The 22,324-nt window shown below is 37.8% G+C and overlaps 2 protein-coding genes across 7 annotated transcripts in view; one reads left to right on the top strand and one right to left on the bottom strand.

Annotated features, from left to right (window-relative positions):
• Positions 1 to 22,324, top strand: part of cfap74 (cilia and flagella associated protein 74) — a 54,735-nt gene that overhangs the window by 11,564 nt on the left and 20,847 nt on the right. For 5 of the 6 annotated variants that reach the window (XM_087833855.1, XM_087833859.1, XM_087833860.1 and 2 more), the window contains exons 15-22: positions 4,960 to 5,026; positions 5,576 to 5,665; positions 6,021 to 6,206; positions 6,498 to 6,618; positions 7,997 to 8,100; positions 9,737 to 9,859; positions 9,989 to 10,110; positions 20,240 to 20,368. In XM_087833855.1, coding sequence (XP_087689981.1) covers positions 4,960 to 5,026; positions 5,576 to 5,665; positions 6,021 to 6,206; positions 6,498 to 6,618; positions 7,997 to 8,100; positions 9,737 to 9,859; positions 9,989 to 10,110; positions 20,240 to 20,368 — 942 coding nt within the window. The remainder of the gene's footprint in view (positions 1 to 4,959; positions 5,027 to 5,575; positions 5,666 to 6,020; positions 6,207 to 6,497; positions 6,619 to 7,996; positions 8,101 to 9,736; positions 9,860 to 9,988; positions 10,111 to 20,239; positions 20,369 to 22,324) is intronic. The other variant, XM_087833861.1, reaches the window with a different exon arrangement.
• Positions 760 to 18,320, bottom strand: LOC148096911 (uncharacterized). Its single transcript, XM_087833862.1, has 2 exons — positions 17,560 to 18,320; positions 760 to 848 (listed from the first exon to the last, which is right to left on the bottom strand). The coding sequence occupies exon 1, from the start codon at positions 18,272 to 18,274 to the stop codon at positions 17,579 to 17,581; it is 696 nt and encodes a 231-aa protein (XP_087689988.1). The 5' UTR covers positions 18,275 to 18,320; the 3' UTR covers positions 760 to 848; positions 17,560 to 17,578.

Raw genomic sequence — 22,324 nt, forward strand, 5'->3', positions numbered from 1 at the left:
GCCCATGGTTCCCTGTACGCCCCCTGAATTTCTAAAATTGGCTTCATTTCCCCCGACACCCCCTGCCCAGCGTAGGTGCGTTTGTGCCACAATGGGCTCTGCTGTATCTTTTCACTACTGGTGCAAAAACCACAACAGCCTGGGCTTGCCACATTTGGTGAAAAGCCAGTGCATAGAAGTTGTGTTTTTGCAGTTAGTGCCACATCCTAGCATGTTACTGCAAATGACTGGCTTAGAGGAAGACACCCCTCTGTGGCGTGTATGTTCCTGAGATCAGTTGTGAGAGAAAGCCGTGGACTGTAGTAGAAATGGTGGTACTCGGCAAATACTGAGGGTGTGATCACACCTACGGTTTGTTTCATTTGGTTCAGTCGTTTGAAAGTTTGTTACTGACAAAACTATTCACAGTGGCGACAAAGTAAAAGAGGACCCTTTAAGCCCAACTGCAATTACATTTAATGTCGAGATTTCCTTAAATCCTGATAAACCCAGTCTGATGAAAACACTGAAAACCATATCAAACCTAAACTGAAATTTGGTCTATTTAAACCAAAAACTGCCATAAATACAGAGACAACATTATCACTTGCACTGCTAATTAATAACCAGTTCAAAAAGTACTGCTTTATATGTCATTTGACCTTTTTTTCCCAATTTAGACTCAAACTGTTTTTAAAAACCTGAAGTCTCATTTACACTGCATTGTAATGGATTTAACTGTACTATTGTTTAACTGTATATTATGCTTTTGTCTTGGTTGCTTGTTGTCTTGTTCTCTCCTTTTTTCTGAAGCAAAGTTTGCTTTCATGCTGTTTAGGAGGCACATGTGCATCTTTGTCTTCTATCTTCTGTGGAAAAAACAAAAAGAAAAACAAAAATATGAGAAAGTCCAGATGAGCCAAATTGGGCTTTCCCATGCATTAAAACATTAGCATTTTTCTCTTGTGCCTATTACCATACAGCAGCATACAATCAGAGGTATCATTCAGAGTGAGAGGGAAAGTTATTACACAGTAAAAATAGGATCCTACCGCAGTAAGATCAAATTCAGCACAGTCCTGGTCCAACCAGGCTTAAATTTTATTCACATTTTCTAAGAAAGAAAAAAAAAGATGATCCAAGAAAAAAAATCCTGGCTGTCTGAGAAAAGCCCTTAATAAATGAACTTTACTAAATATATGTGATATGTTCTCTTTGGTATAGTCAGTGTTATTCTCTTGCATTTTGTTTCTATAAAATATGGTCCTTTGTGGCTTCGGTTTGATTTCATTTGTTTTTCGTTACTATATTTGCATTTAACAGTAGCTCTCAACATAACGCATATGACTGACATTACCCATATGGAAAAGAAATAATAAAAATTTATCAAAGACTTGCATAAGATGTTGCCTACTTCATATAGTGAATAATGTAAGGCTTATATGATTTACTCATGAAAGTGGCCACTTTCTCATTACTTTCATATATTGTTTTAGGAAGTATCCAAAACATACAAGTTTCATTTATATAATTTTTCAAGTGATCTTATATCTGTTTTCACTCTTGTATGCTTTTCATACAAGTTTCACACAAGACAGATGCAAACTTTATAAGATTTATATATATCTTTTCCATATGGGTAACACTCGCTAACAGGCTGCAGCCTGAGACACAACACAGCAAGACTAACATAGAATCCTGTTAACGAGTAATTAATCAGTCCTGCTGTCAACGCAGGCTAGCGAAAGCATATTTTTACTTTAGCCTAGTTTTCTGTCTTTTACACGCACAGTATATACATGTATAGGAGCAGCTGCGGTTCTAAGACCTGTGCATAATCAGCAGTACTTACTTTTGAGCAAATACTAATAAGGTCTAAACTAACCTGCTGATGGTAAGCAAGCAAGTAGTAGAAATGTCTAATTTGCAGAAGTTAAGGTTTGTTTTGGTCATAGTATTTAATTGTGGCCTGGGGATGGCACTGGAAAAGTTACTGAATCGGAGAGCCAACTCATTAGAGACATCCTGCTGTGACAAAAAATGTCTGTGGACTTAATGGAAAATCATCCAATGGTTCTGGGGACAGTTTATCCAGACTCGGAAGCAAAAACTAATCCTACACCCACTGTCACCCATGAATGCCAAATGTATGGTGAGAATGGGTGTGAAAAGTCACAAAAGTCAGTAGGTTTTATCTTCCAAGGATGCTTAAACGTTTCTATGCCAGAACAAAGTTTATAGAATGCCGTCAGTGTCAGTCGAGCATTAACGTGGAGTCTTTCTTATATTTAAACTCAAACTTCGAGTTTCACCTGCTCTTCTAAAGGGCTCTATCATCCGTTTGATTTCTGTAAAAGATTTTTTCACACTGTATAATTGAAGATCCTTTGACAGCCTTATGTATTATGCTTGTATCCAATTGAAACCATCAAGTTGACAAAGTTAGTTTCGTCTTCTCAACTGCCTGAAAACTGTCAAAGTTCATTTCAGTGACTGACATGAGAAAACCACACTGCACTTAACTGAGTCTGTTGTTTTATTAATCGCCCTCTTGGTAGTCTGTCTGTGTCTGTCCATTCAAAAACATCCAAATATGAGCATCAGTCAGCGCTGCAGTTAGACTTAAGTTCTGTGACAGGCCCATATTTATTTCAGCCATCTGCCTGAGTGTCTTTTCAAGCAGCTTCACTTTGGTTTTTGATAGATTAAAAAAGTATAACCTGCCTAAAGATTTAGATAGTCAGCCTTAAAAAGTTGCTGCTTTTATATGTTGTCTAAAACTGTGAAAAGATTTGTGCATTATTGTACTTTGTAGCCACCTGATGTAAAGAGAACCAGATCTCACTTCAGAACAATTAGCACGAGAGAAAGATTATTCAAGTACTATTGACACACAGTTTTCATGCTTCTCAGTAAATTGCTTTCAGAAGTGGTTGAGTGTGACTATGAGGGTGTTTTAGCTATGCTGAACTGAATTATGGACAGAGAGTCCTTATTGATTTACTATAGTAGACGCCAATGAGGACAAAAATGTATAATTTAACTGAGAGTATAGTTAGTACTACTGTATAACAAAGCTTCACCACCTCAGTCCTCTTCAGTAGATATTACAGGATAAAAACTGTACAGTATGGCCTCATTTGAAGCGATTTATATAGGGCTGTAGCAGGCTTTTTCAAAGACCGCCTCATTCAGAATTTAATCCCAAGTGAACTGTTCTATTTTCCTTCATATCCCTTCATACCAGCTGTCTTGAAGCTAGGAAGAATAGCACCAATAAAGTAGGAAATCTGACCAGGGAAAAAAAGATGAATGTGCAATGTGACATTTACTACCAGATTTACTCAGGTGGAGTTCTTTCATAGATTTCCAGATCACAGTGGTGAGCTGGATGGCAGCTTCAGCCAGGCTGCTCCAAGTTTTTTACCTGGCAACTGGACCAACAACTTCAAACAACTGCCTTAAGCTAAACTGAATGTCCCTTTGCTCACTGGAGTTGATGATAGTGCACATTATTATACTGTGGTTATAGGTTGTTTGCTGTTTAACTGTTTTTTTTTTGTGTGTAGTATTTTTGACATGTGTGTGTGTGAGACAGTCAATCCTACAAACGAAAAACACAGATGTTCTCTTTTTAGTTCATCAAATAGAAGCCGAAGGGCTTGAATGCTTATGTTTCTTATTCACAAAGCAATGCAACAACCAAAACAACATGAACATATTTTACAAAAACAAAACATCAAAACAGTAACGGCACATGAAACTTGCTATAAAAACTAGAAGCTCAACATAAGCTTATTTCCATATTCTTTTCTTATTGTTTTGGGTCTGTATTCCTCGCGTCAACAGAAAGAAAGCTGTCATATTCATTCTGCTTTTTAACAGAGCTTAAAAAAATGGATGTGAGGCAGAGCGAGAAAAACTTGTATGAATCTCTTCAGAGACTCAGCTCTTCTCTTTTCAGACAAAGACGTTAACTTGGCACCAAGGTGCTCTCATCTACAAACAAAAATCCAGCTACGTCTTTAAATGTAGATTAAAGTTTACTATCACAGCAACAGGATCATAGTATTTTTCAAGCCCAACAACAATTCGTTTAGGATCTGGTATATATTCTGTAACTGTAGCTGACTCCTAATTATGCTCATAGTTGTGCGGTTCCAACTTCTTGTTTATTTATTGAATTTTGAGAATTCGCCTTGGTTCCCTGGCCGCCTGCCTGCTATATTTATATTGATCGTGCCTCTTCTCGTGTCTCTCAAAGGGCAGCAAGTTATCAAGCTCCTCGGGGCAGCATTAGGGTTTGTGCGAACATGTGCTGTGAGATACACATGTTGGTTTGAAATAGCTCACAGTCATGTTTGTTTCTTATTTGGAAATAGAATTTTTACTTACTTGTATGAATTCCCCTGCAATATAATAAAGATTAACTGCTATATTTTGTCTAACTATGGATTCCACTTTACATGGCTTTCATATAGAATAACATTTTTGTTTCACTTTGTTTTCTTTGGCTTGTCAAGTGAGCATCAGGTTTACTTTTGACATTAGCTTATTCGTTATAGTTTAGTATTTTATTTAGAGCTGCTAATCGTTTGTTGAAAACAGCAAATTTGCTGTACTATATTATTGCTGTCATACTCAGCCAGTCACAACAGATGGCTGCCCCTACCTGAGCCTTGTTCTGCTGGAGGTTTCTTCCTGTTAAAAGGGAGTTTTTCTCTCTCACTGTTGCCAAGTCCTTGCTCAAAGGGAGTCATTTGATTGTTGGGGTATCCTCTGTATCATTGTAGGGTTTTTACCTTCAAGGCAAATGCTGTTATACTTTAAATTTTGTTGCTAATCATACACTTCTTTATACCCCTACCAGAGCTTTGCATTAAACAGTAATATCCAATATCATGTTGTAATGTGATTCACTTTTTAAGCTGTGATCAAGAAATGAAAATAATCTTTAACTTTCTGGCATTTGTGTTTCAGCTTCCAGCCTCCTACTTTGTTATCCACCGGGATGTCATTTGACATGCAGGCTATTTTCCAGCCAATGGTTTGTAGCATCACCACTGCCTTTAAACATCTATACTTATTTTTTTCTTTAATCTTTATTTTCATCAAAAACTATTTCAGTGGTTATCACCTGTTGTTTGTTTTTAACTTTTTAAAGCATACTTACTGTACAAATACTCAAGAGTAGGGATGAAATGAAGTATTTCTCTGAAGATTAATTGTGTAGTATCTTCCCTGTTTTATCACATGGAATAACTTAAACACAACATGCTAAATAATTAGCCTTTTACAGCAGGTGGATATTTTTTGCTGGTCAAAGAAGCTTCTTCCCGATTTGCCATACACGTAATAGCGTGAGGTTGTTAATTATCCTTCTCTGTTTTCTGTAAGTGTCTTTCTTAAAAGGTTGTGTTCTTCCTTCAAGATGAGTCATCTTATTTAAGATTTGGTTCCACATCCTTTGCAGCAAACAACTCATACAACTCCTCCACTGCCCCACTCTTTGTTTTAGCATCAAGTTTTCTGCCGCTTGATCAAACATGAAGCCTTTGTTTTTGCTTACCACAAAATCATTATCTAATCTCTGCAGATCAACGAGGACTTGGAAGGAGAGCTCCAGTTTGCATCAGTTCTGGGTCCCTTCTTTGTGCCCATCAGATGCACTGTAAAGAAGTGTATTGTGAGTAGTGAGCTATAGCCAAAGTTTTTGGTAATTACAGATAACTGCTAATTCTGATTTCATAAGCTTGTGTCTTGTGTGTATTTTGTGATGTAAATTTCTTGTCCAGTCTTGCTGTAGCTTTTTACCCTTATAAATTTAGCTCTAATAATTATTTAGGGAAATGAATTTGTGGCTAAACGAATCACACTGCATGGTCACACCACAGAAAAAAACACTGACTGCCTTTTTATTTTTGCTCACTGTCTTATTTAATCAGCTTTTTGTGAAATAATGTATGTAAAACTATGTACTTTGCCTGGCAGCTGTTCACTGACATTGCTAATTACAGGATGTGACTATACTCTTTCTCTAGCTGAAGGTTGACAGCCAGTTCATTGACTTTGGTTCGCACGTTGTGGGCCAGACTATTTCACGGACCATCACACTGACCAACAAGGGTGCACTGGCCACGCATTTCAGCCTGGACAGCTCCACGTGTCTCAGTCCAGAAACGAGCTACGTCCAGATGCCACCACAGGTCTCTACCAACACATTTGAGGTCAGCTGTTTATGTGGACTGTAAGAGCTAATGTTTCTTGGATACATTAAAGGAGAAACTCCAATACAGCTAATAAAAAAAGTACATTGTTCTTGCTTTTTTTCCATATATATTATACTGCTATTTTGTCTGTAGATTGAACAAACAAAAGATTTTGAACCACTGAAAAAAAAATGGCATTCATTATTTTCACATGAGAGAATTCCAAAGCTTCTGTCTCAGGATGCCCATACCAGATATTATGGGTAAAAATAAATGAATATATTTGCCTGTTTGTTTGTCTGAAAAAAGGCATCCAGTCAAAACACAGCAACTAACAACCAGAACAGCCCTGAATCCATTGATGCTGAAGATGTCCAATCAAAGCTACAGAGTCAGGAGCTCTCTGCAGGAGAACAGCAAGAACAATCAGGTAAAATATGGACACACACATGACATGATTATCCATCACAGTTTGTGTCCTGAACTAGAAAAACTGAAATCTAAACTACAATACATAATAGCATGAATTCAAAACTGGGCACTCTGTCTTTCTTTTCCCAAATGATTGTCAGTGTGTTTTCCTCATGACAAGCACAGGACATGCTAAAATACCAGAATAGCAGTTTTTGATTCTTTGAGTAAAAAGTGCCCCAACGTTGACTGGAGAGACTATAATGATTTTAGTTAATTTGGTTAATTTGTGCTCTAGTCCTGCTTTTTGGTGATAAAACTTCCCTAGTGTTATAATCAGCTCATTTCTTTTGTCTAATGCATTTGTTTATGATCTTATTATTATTATGTCCTTACATACAAAGTATTCTGACTCTGATTATTAGCCACAGCGTTAGGCTAATTTGTGTTTAGTACTGTTTTCGCCAGGTATTTGCATGCTAACGCGCTAAACTAAGATGGTGAACAAGGTTAAATCAGTATATTGTATTCTGTCATTAGCATGCTGTGCAAACACAGCACCACCTTGGTGAGTGATTATAATATGTGGGAGACAGAGAGGCAGTGTTACCCTGAAACAGTCTCTGGAAGGAAAATGAGGACTGACAACATCTCCTCGTGGTAGATGATTTCTTTTTTTCCTCTGTCTCTCTATTCCTGTTAGGACATTGAGTCCTTGTAAGAACGAAAATAAAAGAACACACACACACAAAGTGGAGGGTTCACCTTGCTCTTACAGCTGGTGGCAACAAGGCATCTTCTCTTTCGTGTTCTCGCGGATCTGAAGTCTACATCACTGCACTCAGCACTTCCTGCTGCTGATGCTTTGATAAGCTGCTCAGTCTTTTGCCTCTGCTTTGCTGGCTTTGGAAATTCTGTGTTGAAGTGGCTCCGACTCTGTTTCTTTATTTTATCTCTATTGTCGAGAAAGGCTCTTGGATGTTGGACCAATTTTGAGGCTGTTGATGTTCCTTTCTGAAGCTGACTGTAGTACATTTTGTCCAATATGTTTTCTGTGTCACAGATTAGTAAATAAAGGTCAGATTGCAGATTGGCATAAAAATGTTCCACACGTGTCCAAGAGGAAAAACAGTGTTATTTGTCAGAGGGCCTATTTGTCTGGATTTAAATGATATTTCTAATTTTCCTCCAGCGTACACTAAAAATACTGCTACAATGAGGCCAAGTATTACTTTTTCTTACTTATCACTTATTACTCTGCTCTTTCATCAACCAATTACAGGTTCACCATTATTGTTTTAGTGTTAGTCCATACAAGGTGCCCACTTAAAGTAACTGCTCAACAATAAAACTTTGAGATGACTTGCCTTTGTGACTTTTATCTGTGTGTATGGCAGTGTCAGAGGGTGTGAAAACTGTTCCTGGAGCTTGTCTTTCATCTGATTTGGACACTCAGACAGACCAGACCCCCTCAGACTCCAGTGACATAAAACTAAAAGATGTAAGTATTCGGTCCTACTTCAAAAACTTGCTCATTTCCTATGTTAATGCCACTGTTTTTAGATTGATGAGTAATGTTTAATGGTAAGATTAAAACAAAAACCAAGTTGTAGCCCTAGCTGCTCTTGTTTATACATCTGATGTAACACAGTAGTAATGTTAGACAGTATGAACATCAAAGAGCTTTTAACCTTTAAAAATCATCAGGACCCATTATTCTAAAGCAGGGGTCCACAATCCCAGTCCACGAGGGCCGGTGTCCCTGCAAGTTTTAGATGTGTCCTTGATCCATCACAGCTGATTTAAATAGATAAATTACCTTCTCAACATGTCTTGAAGTTCTCCAGAGGCCTGGTAATGAACTAATCATGTGATTCAGGTGTGTTGACCCAGGGTGAGATCTAAAACCTGCAGGGACACTGGCCCTCGTGGACTGGGAATGGGGACCCCTGTTAAAGTATCCTTTTATCTATTAAATATCCAGAAATAGCATAGACTGGAAAATGCATAGACTTCTGTTAAGTAAGGTAACTATACAGAGTTTTGCAAAGTCATACCCCAAAAGCTCATTACGAGGTCGCAAGAAGCCCGGTCTTTTGTGCTGAAACACATTTTGCCTGGGCTAGTTACAGCTATACATTAATATTTATAGTCTGGTATACAAGTGTTGCTAGTATTAGTACTGTTATGTAATCTAGCTTTGGTGTTTCTGTGGTTTCATAGAAAAAACCCTCAGCTATTCTATGATATAGCTTTTCAATATGTTGTTTTTTGAGATTCAGTAAACAACATATTGAATATTTGACTGCTCTTAGGAAGATAGAACAAGACTTGAGGATAGTCTTGTAGGAAGAAAGTCAGCATGTCTGTTCTAATAGCGACAGGCTGAATTAAATTAAAGTATTGAGTCAAGGGCGAGGGCTGTGAGTCAGTCAAAAATGGTCCATCTTCTTTGGAGCATGAACCTTCTTCTTGTCAAATCATAAAGGGACTGCATTTTTATAGCTGAGGTGCCAGAAATCTGCCCAGATTCTGAAAGATTTTGAGTGGAAAGTCGACATTTTGTCACTATTGTGTGTCGTTGAAAGACTCTGCTTCTCTGTTTTGTTTTTAGCAATGATGCTGTGTGTGCCTTGTGGCCCATGTGAAATTCTAGACTTTTTCAGGGTTCATTACATCTCTCCGGTGGGGGGTTAATGGTGCATCACCTCTCCCTCTGCTATTATTGCGACTGTGTGTGTTGCGTGCGCCTGCATGCCCTCGGCTCGATCGTTGTCATTTTGACTGATATTTTCACATTGTGTGGTTGAAGGCTGGTGTCTTAAATGGCAGATTATCCATCAAACTATCATGATGCCACAGTACCAAGGCACTTGCTGCATCAGTGGTTTATTACTCCTTTTCGTTTATTACGCTCTCACCACCTTGACAGTTTGCCTTCACTGTATGTACATGAGTGTATGCCTGCATACCTTTTAATGTTACATAACTGCACCACAGCTTTCACTTTCTCCTTCATGTACAGGAATACCTTTGTGTCATCAGGTAAAACTAAACTTTTGTCAGTATAAAGATGTGTAACTACACATTTCATGTAAGAGAAGTGCAGTATCAACAGTATGTCTGTCCATGTTCAGGTACGTGGGGGAGAGATCGAGCCATTTGAAAGTGTCAAACTGGAAATTATTTTCACTCCAACCATTCCAGGAGAGACCAGACTGGACTTCTCCTTTAAATTCTCTGATAAAACCAGCAAACCAGTAAGAAACAGCTTGTTTTTAGTCTTGTGAATTACTTAGGGAGCACACACATTTTTAGGTTACAAAGCCATAGAGTAAATGAATCAAATGATATGTTTAGTGCACGTGACTGAGGACTCATTCAAACAGATACCCATCCATGTGAGAGGTGTGGCAGTCAGCATGCCTGTATGGGTACTTCAGCCCAACATTGACCTAAAGATCTGCATGTTTGACCGCCTTTATCAAGACACCATCATGGTCCAAAGCAGGTAAGTCCCAGAGCCTGAGATGGTTGTAATCCTTCTCATCTGGTCAAGCTGATGTCCAGCTGTTTCACATTTAGAAGGAGCTCGTTACTTTGTTTCAGAAGATCTACACATCAACCTCTTATGCACAAGTGACAGTTTATTACAGTTTGTTGAATGCTTACACAATGTAGTGGTCTTTAACACTAAGTATTGGAACAAAGTGTATAAAACCATTCGTTATCACTAGTTTCCAAGGTGATTTGCATCTGAAGTTAAAACAGTGACCAATTCAGAATTCATTAGATTTACATTACATCTTACTTCTACGTGTATTTTAAAAAAAAAAAAGCACAAAAAAAACAACACATTTTTTGTTTTTTGTTTGCAAAAAAAAAAAAAAACTTAGCTACAACTTGCCCCACTCTTGTAAGAATTAACAAGGAAATGTAGTAGTTATATAACTGAATACATTTTTTAAAGGATAATAATATTCAGTTAAGTATAGGACATCTCAAATAGTTTTGTATCTGAGACATTTAATGTTTATAGAAAACTAAAGCACCCTTGTATCCATATCTTTGTAATAATCATCAGCGTTATGTGTTGTATTGCTAACAAGGCATGCTATTCTGCATGACCAATGACAGCTAGAGTCTCAAGAAAATTTAAGTGTAACAGAGTTGTGAAGCTGACCTCAGCGTGGGATAAACAATGGCTTTTACCCTTCAGTCATAAAAGGCTGGTGTGTGTGTGTGTGTGTGTGTGTGTGTGTAATACTAGTTTAAGTCATTTTAATTACATGAGACTAAAGCCTAAACACTGTGTGAACAGTGTATAACAATAATATGACAGATTTAGACATGCAATGGTAATATGACAATATAAGGTACCTGTCTCTGGGTAAAGTGCAATATGAAACAACTTAGTACCATGTTTGTATGCATGTCAGTTAAGAGTGTTATTATAATAGCCACTTTTGTAGACATTTAACCAACGCAACATTATGCAACAGGTGGCCTGTTAAAGCGTCTTCATCACAATAAAATGTCTAATTTGGTAGAAAGACTATATAGATAGCCATGACAGCATATGGCAGAGAAACAGATTATGCTCTGTTCCAGTATGTGATGCTTGTTTAACATTACGGTGGCATTTAATACATAGAGGGAAAGATCTGTGTTTCTTTCTTTAGACGTTTTTCAAATATATGCCCAGACTGATAAAAAAAAAAGCAAGTGGAATTTATCTTTTTGAAAGTCAGTGGATGCACTAAAAGTATATGAGAACATATAAGCACATAGCTGTCTTTGTAAGAGCTGTGCAAAGTCAGTGTGATGTGAACCAATGCTTTTCTCTGTACTGCAGCGTATTACTGTGAAAATTGCCTAATGCACAGCCAGTAGACATGTGTTTCTAGGAAACAAGTCATGCAAAAAGAAGTACACTGCCCGGGTTTACAAAAACAACATAACTTCAGTAAATTCATAAACACCAAATCCTAAAAAGTGGTTGTCCCCTCGGTGTTTTACAAAATACATACAAGAGTGAGGCCAGCAGGGTAATGATTTTTACTAAATAACCCTTTCATCCACCCAGCCCATATAAGTCTCTTAACTGTTGCCTATATTGTTAGAATATTATTTTAACTGAAGGAATGAAATGCATCTTAAAGTTTTTATTTTTAACAAGATATACGAAACCCTCAACCTAGAAATGAGTGGTGCATGTCATATTCCCATTTTATTTGTTGCTATGCTCAGAAACATCCTTGAAATAGAGTTTGGAAAGTGGCGTGGACTGCTGATGTAGCATGCTGGCTTATCTGCTGAATGCACTACTAAAACTGCCTCATATACTCAGTCTCTGCCAAAACAGACATTTTCACAGCAAAACGGCTCAAGGAAATCCCTTAAAATTGACAGGGCCCGCTTACTTTTCAATCCAACATCAAACTCTCCGCCTAACTACGCTTACAGCCAAGTAGCGCTTTGAGACATTTAACAATTCAATGCGTGGATGAAATATAATAGAGATGAATTAACAGATAAATGTTCCTAAACAAAGCATGGCATCGCCACAGTCCTCTTTGACCGATACTGTAGCATAGAACAGAAGTAAATCCTCTTTGATTATGGATGTGATGCATTATGATGAGCACACGAGGTTAGGAATACACCAGGGGCAGTAACATTTGCAGCAGTGAGGTCCATCACCTAGCCAGTCATTGTGTCACATCATGTGGGGGAGGTAGTGCATGTGTGGGGGTGGGGGATTTGTGACAACTGCCATCTGGTGCACTGGCACACCAGCACATGTGACAACATGACGATGACAGTGTCAGTGTGAAGTGCAGCTTTTAAAGTTAAAAAAAAAATGCTAATGCTTGCACCAGCAAACCGTGCAATATGTCACTCTGCCTCCAAGACAATAATTTGAACACAAAATAGCTTGGCAGGCTTTTGGGGGGAAAACAATAGGAGAGCTGCTGCTTTCATCATGGAATTTGTCACTTTTTTTTTCTTTAAGTAGTTAGTAGATATCCCACAAGTCCTCCCAAGTTTGTGACAGATTTTTTAAGAGAAAAGCACAAAGCATAATTGAATATGTCCATCTTGTCTGTGAGCCAGTGATTGGAATATCACTCCTACTAATTGAAAGTATTTTTTTAGGAAGCTTTAAAATGTGCAGTGTTTGACTTTGGCTTGTGAGCCGGTGATTGGAATACTCTGAACACAGTTGGCAGGGTGTTTTCTTTTTTAATATTTCAAACACTCAGCCCGGACTTTCAAATACTCCTTTGCTGGCACCAGATGGGGAGTTGAGCGTTCCTGCCCAAACCCAGCCACAAAAACACAACCACCCTGCTTCTTTATTTCACAAAGCCTTCTGTCCTTGATTTTTCTCCCTTTTCTATATTTCTAATGCGCCAACTGTACCTTATCTTAGTCTCAGTCTGAGACCTGTTTAGTTTGGCCTGAGGAATGAGATCAAGTTAACCTTTTTTCTTTACTTTTTACGTGAAAATAGCAACATACAGTAAATACTTATAAAGAAAACAGTTCTTCTGGCAGGTTAGTTTTATTTATATATATTATGTGGGATAAAAGGAGACAGTGCCGCATTATGGGGACAGTTGCCTAGAGCGCTTGCCATGAAGACTTGGTCTCCCATGGGGCTTTGGGGTACATGTGGAGTATGCAAGCACAGCCACCTGTCTCTTTTAAGAAAAGGCAGAGCCACTGCTGCAGCCGTGGGCACTCGGAGTCCAGGCACTTGGTTATTCAGCACTCTATGTAGACTCAGCATGAGTAACCTCTCTGCAACATGACCTGATATCATTCCCACTAAACCTTGATGATTGTAATGAGTAGCATTATTATGTGGCGCTAATAAAAGAAAGTTTAACTTTTTAGGACTATTTTTACGGAGCCCCCAAAGGGTCACAGTGGGAGTTTTTTTTACAGACGTTTCATAGCCTGCTGGAGCTTCTGTGAATCACTCAGGCAGTAAAAGGTTGTGTTTTTATGTTGCCTCTCTTTGCTGCATTATTCTTGATAAGAGACATGAGCTCTTTTGTCCATTTGCCTAACCTAGCATTTACTTAATGTTTTTGGCACTGAAGAGTAGAAACTGATGTTAAATATAGTGAAAGAACGTGAAAAAAGTTACTAGCTAGATTCATTTATATAATAACTGCCTAAAACTAGCCCAGGCAGGCATCCAACTGCAAGTAGTTCCAGTGATTTTTATTTAATTTGTTATAAAGAATGGATTATTGTTAAACCCACAGCACATGCATGAGACCACCTGCATAAACTAAACCAAACCCAGAGGAAATATCATATCTATAGTTATATGTTATATATTGATTGATTGATTGAATCTTTATTTTGAACATGTTAAAAAAGTACAACAACATAGAATTAAAAGAGACAAATAAACAAAGCAAAACAAAAAGAAAACGAGCAACCACAACTACAAATAACTTTTATGTTCAAAAAGGAGCAGGAAGAAGCATAAGCTTATTTAATCCCACCCCTTTTCCACTATCTAGTAATCTATAGACTACAGAAATACCTCCTTGCAATTACATTATATGTCATGTGCATTTATTTATTTATTTTTTAATTATTATTCTTTTTTTTTTCTTTTTTTAAAAAAAATATATATACATATATGTTTCTAACTATCCATACATACGTATAGACACATACGCACATATACACATTTTCAATAACCCCATTAACACCTCAAAGGATACACAACCTACAAATATATATATATACCCATACCAACATACCCGTGCACCCGTACACACATGAAAATATTAGACAAGAACACCCTATCAAATCTCTACCTCTTCCCTGTACCCTGTAAAAACCATCTCCTTAAACCGCTTTTTAAACTGCGCCATGCTCGGACATTGCTTTATATCTTTACTTAGTCTGTTCCACAGCTTCACTCCACACACAGAGATGCAAAAACTTTTTAATGTTGTACGGATACGAGGATGTTTTAAATTTAATTCCCCCCTCAAATTGTATCCCCGTTCCCTTTTAGAAAACATTTTTAGAATATTGTCAGGAAGCAGGTTATTTATTGCTTTATATATAATTTGTGCAGTGAGAAAATGAACCAGATCTGTGAATTTTAGAATTTTTGATTTTAAGAATAGTGGATTTGTATGATCTCTGTAACCAGTTTTATGGATTATCCTTATGGCCCATTTTTGTAATATAAAGATTGATGATAGTGAACATTTGTAAGTATTGCCCCACACCTCTGCACAGTAACTCAAATACGGTGCAATCGGGGAACAATAGAGAATGTGGAGTGATTTGTGGTCCAGAATGTGTTCTACTTTACTCAAGATTGAGACACTTCTTGAAATTTTGTTATGTATATGATTTATATGAGACTTCCAGTTTAATTTATCATCTATAATCACACCAAGAAACTTATGTTCAAGTACTCTTTCAATTTCCACACCACCTATATATATCTGCACTTGTGCATTTTTAAGGGAATTCCCAAATAAGATTATTTTTGTTTTACTTAGATTTAGCGATAGTTTGTTCCTGTTAAACCATTTTTTAATTTTGCACATTTCTGAAGTAATTGTATCCAGCAGCTCCTTTAGATTCCCTCCAGAACAAAAAATATTTGTGTCATCTGCAAATAATGCTAATTTTAATATATCAGATGCCTTACAAATTTCATTTATATAAATAATAAATAATTTTGGACCCAGTACAGAGCCTTGTGGAACACCACAAGCAATGTCCAAGCATGATGAGGAATGGACACCCAGCTTCACAAATTGTTTCCTGTCACTTAAATAATTTTTCACCCATTGCAGTACAACCCCCCTGATCCCGTACCGTTCCAGTTTATTAATTAATATGTCATGATTGATTGTGTTGAATGCTTTCTTGAGATCCAGAAATACTCCAGCTGCATACTGTTTCTGATCTATAGCATTCGTAATCTCCTCAATTGATTCGATTAATGCCAGAGATGTTGATCTTTTTGATCTGAATCCATATTGACTGTCAGAGAGTAATTTATATTTATCTAAGAATTTGTCTAATCGTTTATTAAACAGGTTTTCTAGGATTTTGGAGAATTGTGGGAGTAAAGAAACAGGCCTGTAATTTGTGAAGTGGCATCTATCCCCAGTTTTATACAGCGGCACAACTTTAGCTATTTTCATTTTGTTTGGCACTTTTCCCGTCTGAAATGATAAGTTGCAAATATATGTTAGAGGTCCTACAATTCCTACAATGACCTTCTTGACGATTTTCATGTCAATATCATTATAATCAGTTTATGTTTTATATTTACACATGTGTACAATGTCAATTATTTCTTTTTCCTCCACTGATGTGAGGAACATTGAGTTAGGGTTCCTATCAATCAGGTTTTCACTACAGTCTACTGATGGCAGTGACTCAGGAATTTGTTCTGCCAGTTTTGGTCCAATATTTACAAAATAATGATTAAAGCTGTTGACCTTATCAGCAGTGTTTTCCATAATATTGCCATTGTCGATAAAGTATTGAGGATAACTTTGCTGTCCAGATTTATTTTTAATGATACCATTTAAAACATCCCATATTCCCTTCATATTATGTTTATTGTTGTTCAATATTTTACTATAATACTCCTTTCTACATACACGTATAATATTGGTCAACTTATTTTTGTATTTTTTATATTTATTTTCAGCATCTTTTGTTCGTTGTTTTAGGAATTCCCTATAGAGTGTATTTTTCTTTTTACATGCATTTTGTAAACCCTTAGTGATCCATGGTCTATCTGAATATTTGTGCTTTCTGTTGTATTTTATTGTTGGACAGTTTTTATCGTACAATTCCATGAATATTCTTAAAAATATGCCATATGCAATATCAATATCAGTTTCTTTGTACACATTGTCCCAGTCCTGATTTAATAGATCATTCTTAAGTGCATTCATAGTTTCTTCTGTCCTTACACGTCTGTATCTCAGTAGTTCTTCATGCTGATTTTTCTTATAATTAGTGTCATAAACTGCAAAAACTGGTAGGTGATCACTGATGTCATTAATTAATATTCCGCTCACAATGTTATTTTCCATATTGTTAGTGAAAATATTGTCAAGTAAGGTGGCACAATGTGGTGTAATTCTGCTAGGCCTGGTTATTTTAGGATGTAAACTCAAACTGTACATAGTGTTTAGGAATTCGTCGGTCATTTTATGCTTTTTCGGATTCAACAGGTCAATATTAAAATCACCACAGATAAACATAACTTTTTGATTTGTTTTAGAGAACATTTCCTCTATGAAGTCATTAAATACTTGAATACTAGAGCCAGGTGTTCTATATATACAGCTAATTATTACATTTTTCTCTTTTTCCTTATAAATTTCAATTGTTATACATTCTAATAAATTATCAATTACAGTTGTCATGCTTTCTACCACCTTGTAATTTAGGTTTTTATCCACATACACAGCTACTCCCCCTCCACTCTTGTTCCTTCTATTTACAAAATTCACTTCATATCCCTCCAGTCCAAAGTCCAGTCCTTTCTCTGCATTGATCCATGTTTCAGAAATGGCAATAATTCCAAATGGATTTGTCAACTCATTTAGATATTCCTTTATATTGTTGAAGTTGGCATACAGACTTCTGCTATTAAAATGGATTATTGATAATTTATTTTCCGTGTTGATGGTGTGCTTAAACTGTTCATCAGTGAAGTAGCAGCAGTTACTGCTGATGTTGTAGAAGAAGTTATTTTCCGGGTCTATATCCTTTTCTAAGTCTAGAACATTATGGTCTGTGTATCGAAATGTTTTCAGTTCCAGATTATCATAAAGAGAATTCCAATGAGTTATATTGATATTGTTGTCGGATGCAGATGAAGTTCTTTTGGACTGTGCCATGTGTTGTGTTGTGTGTCACGTCACATGTGTATTCATACCTCCAGAGTAAGTTGAACCTCAGTATTTGTCCAGCTCCTCCATATTTCTGATGACCAACACTTTGGCTTGTTCCGGTGTTCCATTGAGTTTAATGAATACTTTGCAGTTGGTGGTCCATGTATTTTGAATTTTTCCCTGTTTCTTCAAGTAACGTGCTTTCCTGGCAATGTCCGCATTTCTTTTTATCAGATGTTCATTCATGAATCCATCGGATCCTTTCAGTTTCTTTCCTTGTTTTAACAGTGCTGTTTTGTGTTTTCTGTTTGCAAATCTCACAATGATGGCTGGTTTGTCACTTTCATTTTTTCGGGGTAGAGGGTGGCAAGCCTCAATGTTGTTATAATCCACTTCCACACCTTTGGACCGTAGAAAGGTAACCACTTGATGCTCCGTGGAGTTGACATCTTCCTCTCCTGGCCCTCCTACATTGTCGGCGGCGACCGCCCGGGCGTATGACCGGGGTTTGATGCGAAGCCCCGTGATGATGACATCGTTCATCCGGGTGTACTGCTCCAAATCCGCCACTCTGTTCTCCAGGTACGCCAGCCGCCGATCCTTCTCGGCGTTCTGGATGCGGAGAGCCTTAACTTCCTCGACCAGGTCCAGGATGGCTTTCTGCTGTAGTTTGACAGTAGAAATCTCCTCTGTCATAAACTCCAGCGACTTCTTAATATCGTCACCTTCCTCGGCTGACAGAACTTTTTTCGGGCCCATGCTTGTAGCGTTGCCGTGACGACCGGCTAGCTAGTCGATGCTAGCGTCCTTCCTCTCTCTCGCCGCTACGGTTCAAAAACATCAACTTCTGAGTTTTCGAGAGGTCCCAAATGACGAGCCACCACTTCTGGACGGTTTCCCACACACGCTCTCTAAGTTTAGTATCCGCGGAGAGCTGCCGTTTTCAGGATATATGTTACGTTTGTCAACGTTTCTGCTCAGAGGACCTATTTAACACTATTTTCACTTTATCTTCACTCTGGTGATGTTGTTTGATAGTGTGGAGGTTAGGTCTGTGCGTCAAGTTCTTTCACGCAAAAAGGGAATGCCGTTTTGTTATGGACCTTCCTTCACTTCTTCAAACTGTTGTACATATTTAAAATTGATCATGTGCATCTTAAAGTTGGTGTTATGTAATTGTTTTGAGGATTTACTTGAAGCCAAATAACCTTTACTTCTTTTTTGCCTAAAATATCACTGCATTACACAGTATTAATACTTCTGTGGACTTCCACTAAGCATTGCTTCAAAAATGAACTGGTCACTGCCTGCCAGTAAAATCAAGACAGGTTGAGTTAAATGCCCATGTTAATTAAAATGCCTAATTACCCTAAATTGTTATGTATCCATGATTATGCCTCTGCCAGCAATTTGAAGGCTGTCATTTAGCTGGCATAAAGATAGCAACTTAATATCCCCCAAGTGTCCCTGTGAGTCCTTGCCTCGGGGAAACAACCATCTGGCTGACCTTCCTATTCAAAGTGGGCCAGTTCTTTTGAGAGGAGAATCAAATAATGACGGGTCCCTCAGTCTATTTGGCCACAGCTCGCTAAAGGCTCACCTTTGTGTCTTTTGAAGATGAAAGCAAGCACAACAAAATGTTATGTATACATGTGTCACCTCCAGCAAACTGTGTTTTTAGCTTGACTGTACTGTCATTGTTTTTTGAAGGTGTGGGCTGTATTGGATGTGTTGGAGAAATTCCCAAGGTGACGAGCCATTTATATCACAAGCCTCAGCTATAACTGAGGCTTGCAGCCACGGGCACAACCATCTGTTGAAGCTTGTGGAAATTAGGTCACTTAAATTATACTGATTTGGGGTAGATTTCTCCATAAAAGACATTTTCTGTGGGTGTCACTGAGACCAAATTCTTTCAGTAGCTACCTGCTGAGTCCTCAAAGGATAGCAGGTTTAAACAGGGTTTCATCATACTTTTGGTTATTACACTTGAAAGAGCTAAAAAAAAAAAAAAAAAAAAAAGGGACTTATTTGGAGGCATATTTGTCTGAGGAATCCAAAAACTAGAAGTTATAAAATTACCTGACAAACTTTACATTAACAGACTATACAATACAATCTGGATTCCTTATTATGATCAGCCCAGCCTAGTCTTTAACTTCAGTTTTAATTCATCTGACACCAAAATCATACAGGATATCTCAGTGCAATTCACTCCATTTTTTAGAGAAAAACCCAACAATTCCCCTTTGAGCAACCACTTGGTGACAGTGTGAAGACAAAAAGAATCTAACTTTTAACTAAAAAATGAATTAACCTCAAACAGAAGAAGTTTTAGGGCGAAATGTATAATATATGTACATTTCATTGCCATACAATAAGTAAGCTACCCTTCATTTAACAATTAACTTGAGAAAGTTAATGAGAAACAGGGAGTGTTGGGGAGGACTGAACCAATAAGCTCAACTCACTTCTGCTCATTATTAATTTTACCTCTTTATGAGCTTTTTAATGTGGTCCTCCACAACAGCCCCTGCTTCTTATGTGGACACTCAGACAGTTAATTGTCCATCCTGAGTATTTAACATCTGAGATCCACTTCAGATAATGTGGAACGGCCATCTTTACCTTTATGTCAGTAAAATAAAGTATTCTTGTATATTGTTGCCTGTGTTTTATATATCATGGATTATGTATTTATATGTATATTTTTTTGCATGGCAGAGCCAGCACAGCTTTGAAACTGACCTTTGAGGTATGTCAGGACATGAGGAAGCACATGGAGATCCTACCAAAGACCGGCTTCATCCAGGCTCAATCAAGCTTTAGTGCCCAACTGAAGTTCATCCCAAGGTAAGGAAGGACACACAGAGGATGCAATGATAATGGAACCACTGGAGCAGTGATAATCTTATTTTAGAATAACCTTGTTAAGATTCTATCAGCCTTCTATGAAAGTGCAAACTGTTTCACCCCAAAGAGAAGTTGTAATATATTTTTCATCCTGGCTTACAGTTTTGTGTAATCTGCTTCTTAAAAAGGGTAAACAGTTTTTCTGTGGAAGAACTGCTGTAGATTATGTACGCTGCACACTTAATGTTTTTAAAAAAAGCAGGTGATTATAGTAAAGAAGAAATCGATACACTGTTATGACAGGACAGTTCATGTTCATTTTAAAAGCTTCTAAGAACAAAAACTACAACTGTTAACTTAGCTAACTTATCATATTAGCCTACTGTTGGTGTTAGCTATTTTGCACATACAAAAACAGTTCAACAAAACTCAACATGCATATCAATTTCTGTGAACCAGATAAATCTTATTACTTAATACTGCTTTACCTGTTTAGCTGATATCCTTCTACTTATGCCCACTGACTAGGGATTATAGAAAGCTAGATCACAGGTTGTTGAAGTGAACAATGTTAACAGTGCTCTCTTGCTCTCCAGGCTGCAAAGTGGGAAATAAACTACCTGTTTTCTCTCACTCTGTTTTATCAACTACTATCCATGTACCTTGGGCAACTTAGCTTCCATCTGTGCCTCGCAGTCAGTGCTATAGTGGATTAATGTGCACTACAATTATTAAGTATAACACAGCCCACCATCTCAACCCTCATTTGCCAGCTTAAGCCGCCTGGGTTAATAGCTTTTGTGGCGGAAAACAATGAGCAAAATAGTTAAAGAAGCTGTGATGAGCACTCACTGCGTCGATTTTACACAAAAATTTATGCTAGCTTTCTTTTTGTCTATAAATCGTGTTTCCCTGTGTTGTGACTGGCTACAGAAATCTGTTGTAATATCGTTACTAGTTTACTACAACGCTTTTATGACACAATTCCCTTTTCCAAAGCAAGTAAGCGGAGGAGTCTTACAGAGTTACAAAAGGCAACAATCTGAAGCCTGTCAGCAGCCAGCAGGTCTAAAAGAGTTTCTACAACACACCTGCCCTCTAATCACAGGGGCATGAAGGCTTGTGATAATGGTTTCTAATGACTTTGAAGGATGTGGTAATTCTTTCAAGAACAATACAGGCTCTATATTTAGATGGAGAGGCAGGAGCTGAACTGTGGTTTGAATGCTAGGAGAGCGGACAAGGGGACCCTCAGGGCAAATATGAGAGGCGTGCGGTAAAAACTCTGTGTGGGTGTCAGTATTCTTCTGCCCACACTCCTTTTTTTTCTCGTTTCACAGTTCAACAGCCTTGCGTATTGATAACTGAAAAGACATTTGTGTATGCATAAATAAATAAATAACAGGAGGTCATTTTCGTTGCAGATGACAAAAGTTAAGGGCATGCAGTGGTCATCGTACAGTAGGGTGGCAGTAGAGGAAAGTGGGAAAATGTCAGTAATCTGGCTTAGCGAATCAGCAGAGGTTTTAATGCGAGGATTAGAGTCCAGCTTTACTTGTGCTGCTGCTGAGATGGTGCATCCTTCATGAGCACTAACACAACTACAGCTTCACCCCCTCCCTACTCTCTGTATCACACTTCATCACTCCATCTCTCTCTCTCTCTCTGTCTCTCTCTCCTGCTTCTGTGGCGTCTTCTCCCACTCGCTCACACATACTTCTCTTTTTCCTGGCCTATCACCTCTGTGCTTAATTATACTTCTTTCTCTTTGGGTTTTTCTCTCTCTCTGCAGTCCTCTGTTTCTGTGCTCTTTCACTTCTCCAGCTCTAACTCTGCATTTATTCTGCCTCTTTTTGTTAGTATCAAGCTCCTCTCATCCCTCAATGCATTCACGATTCACCACTGCTTATATGATGGTCCTGAATCTGCTTATATAACCTAAGACACCAGACATAG

Source organism: Neolamprologus brichardi, chromosome 20, assembly GCF_056152115.1.
Source record: "Neolamprologus brichardi isolate AB-2024 chromosome 20, ASM5615211v1, whole genome shotgun sequence".
Lineage (NCBI taxonomy): Eukaryota > Metazoa > Chordata > Actinopteri > Cichliformes > Cichlidae > Neolamprologus > Neolamprologus brichardi.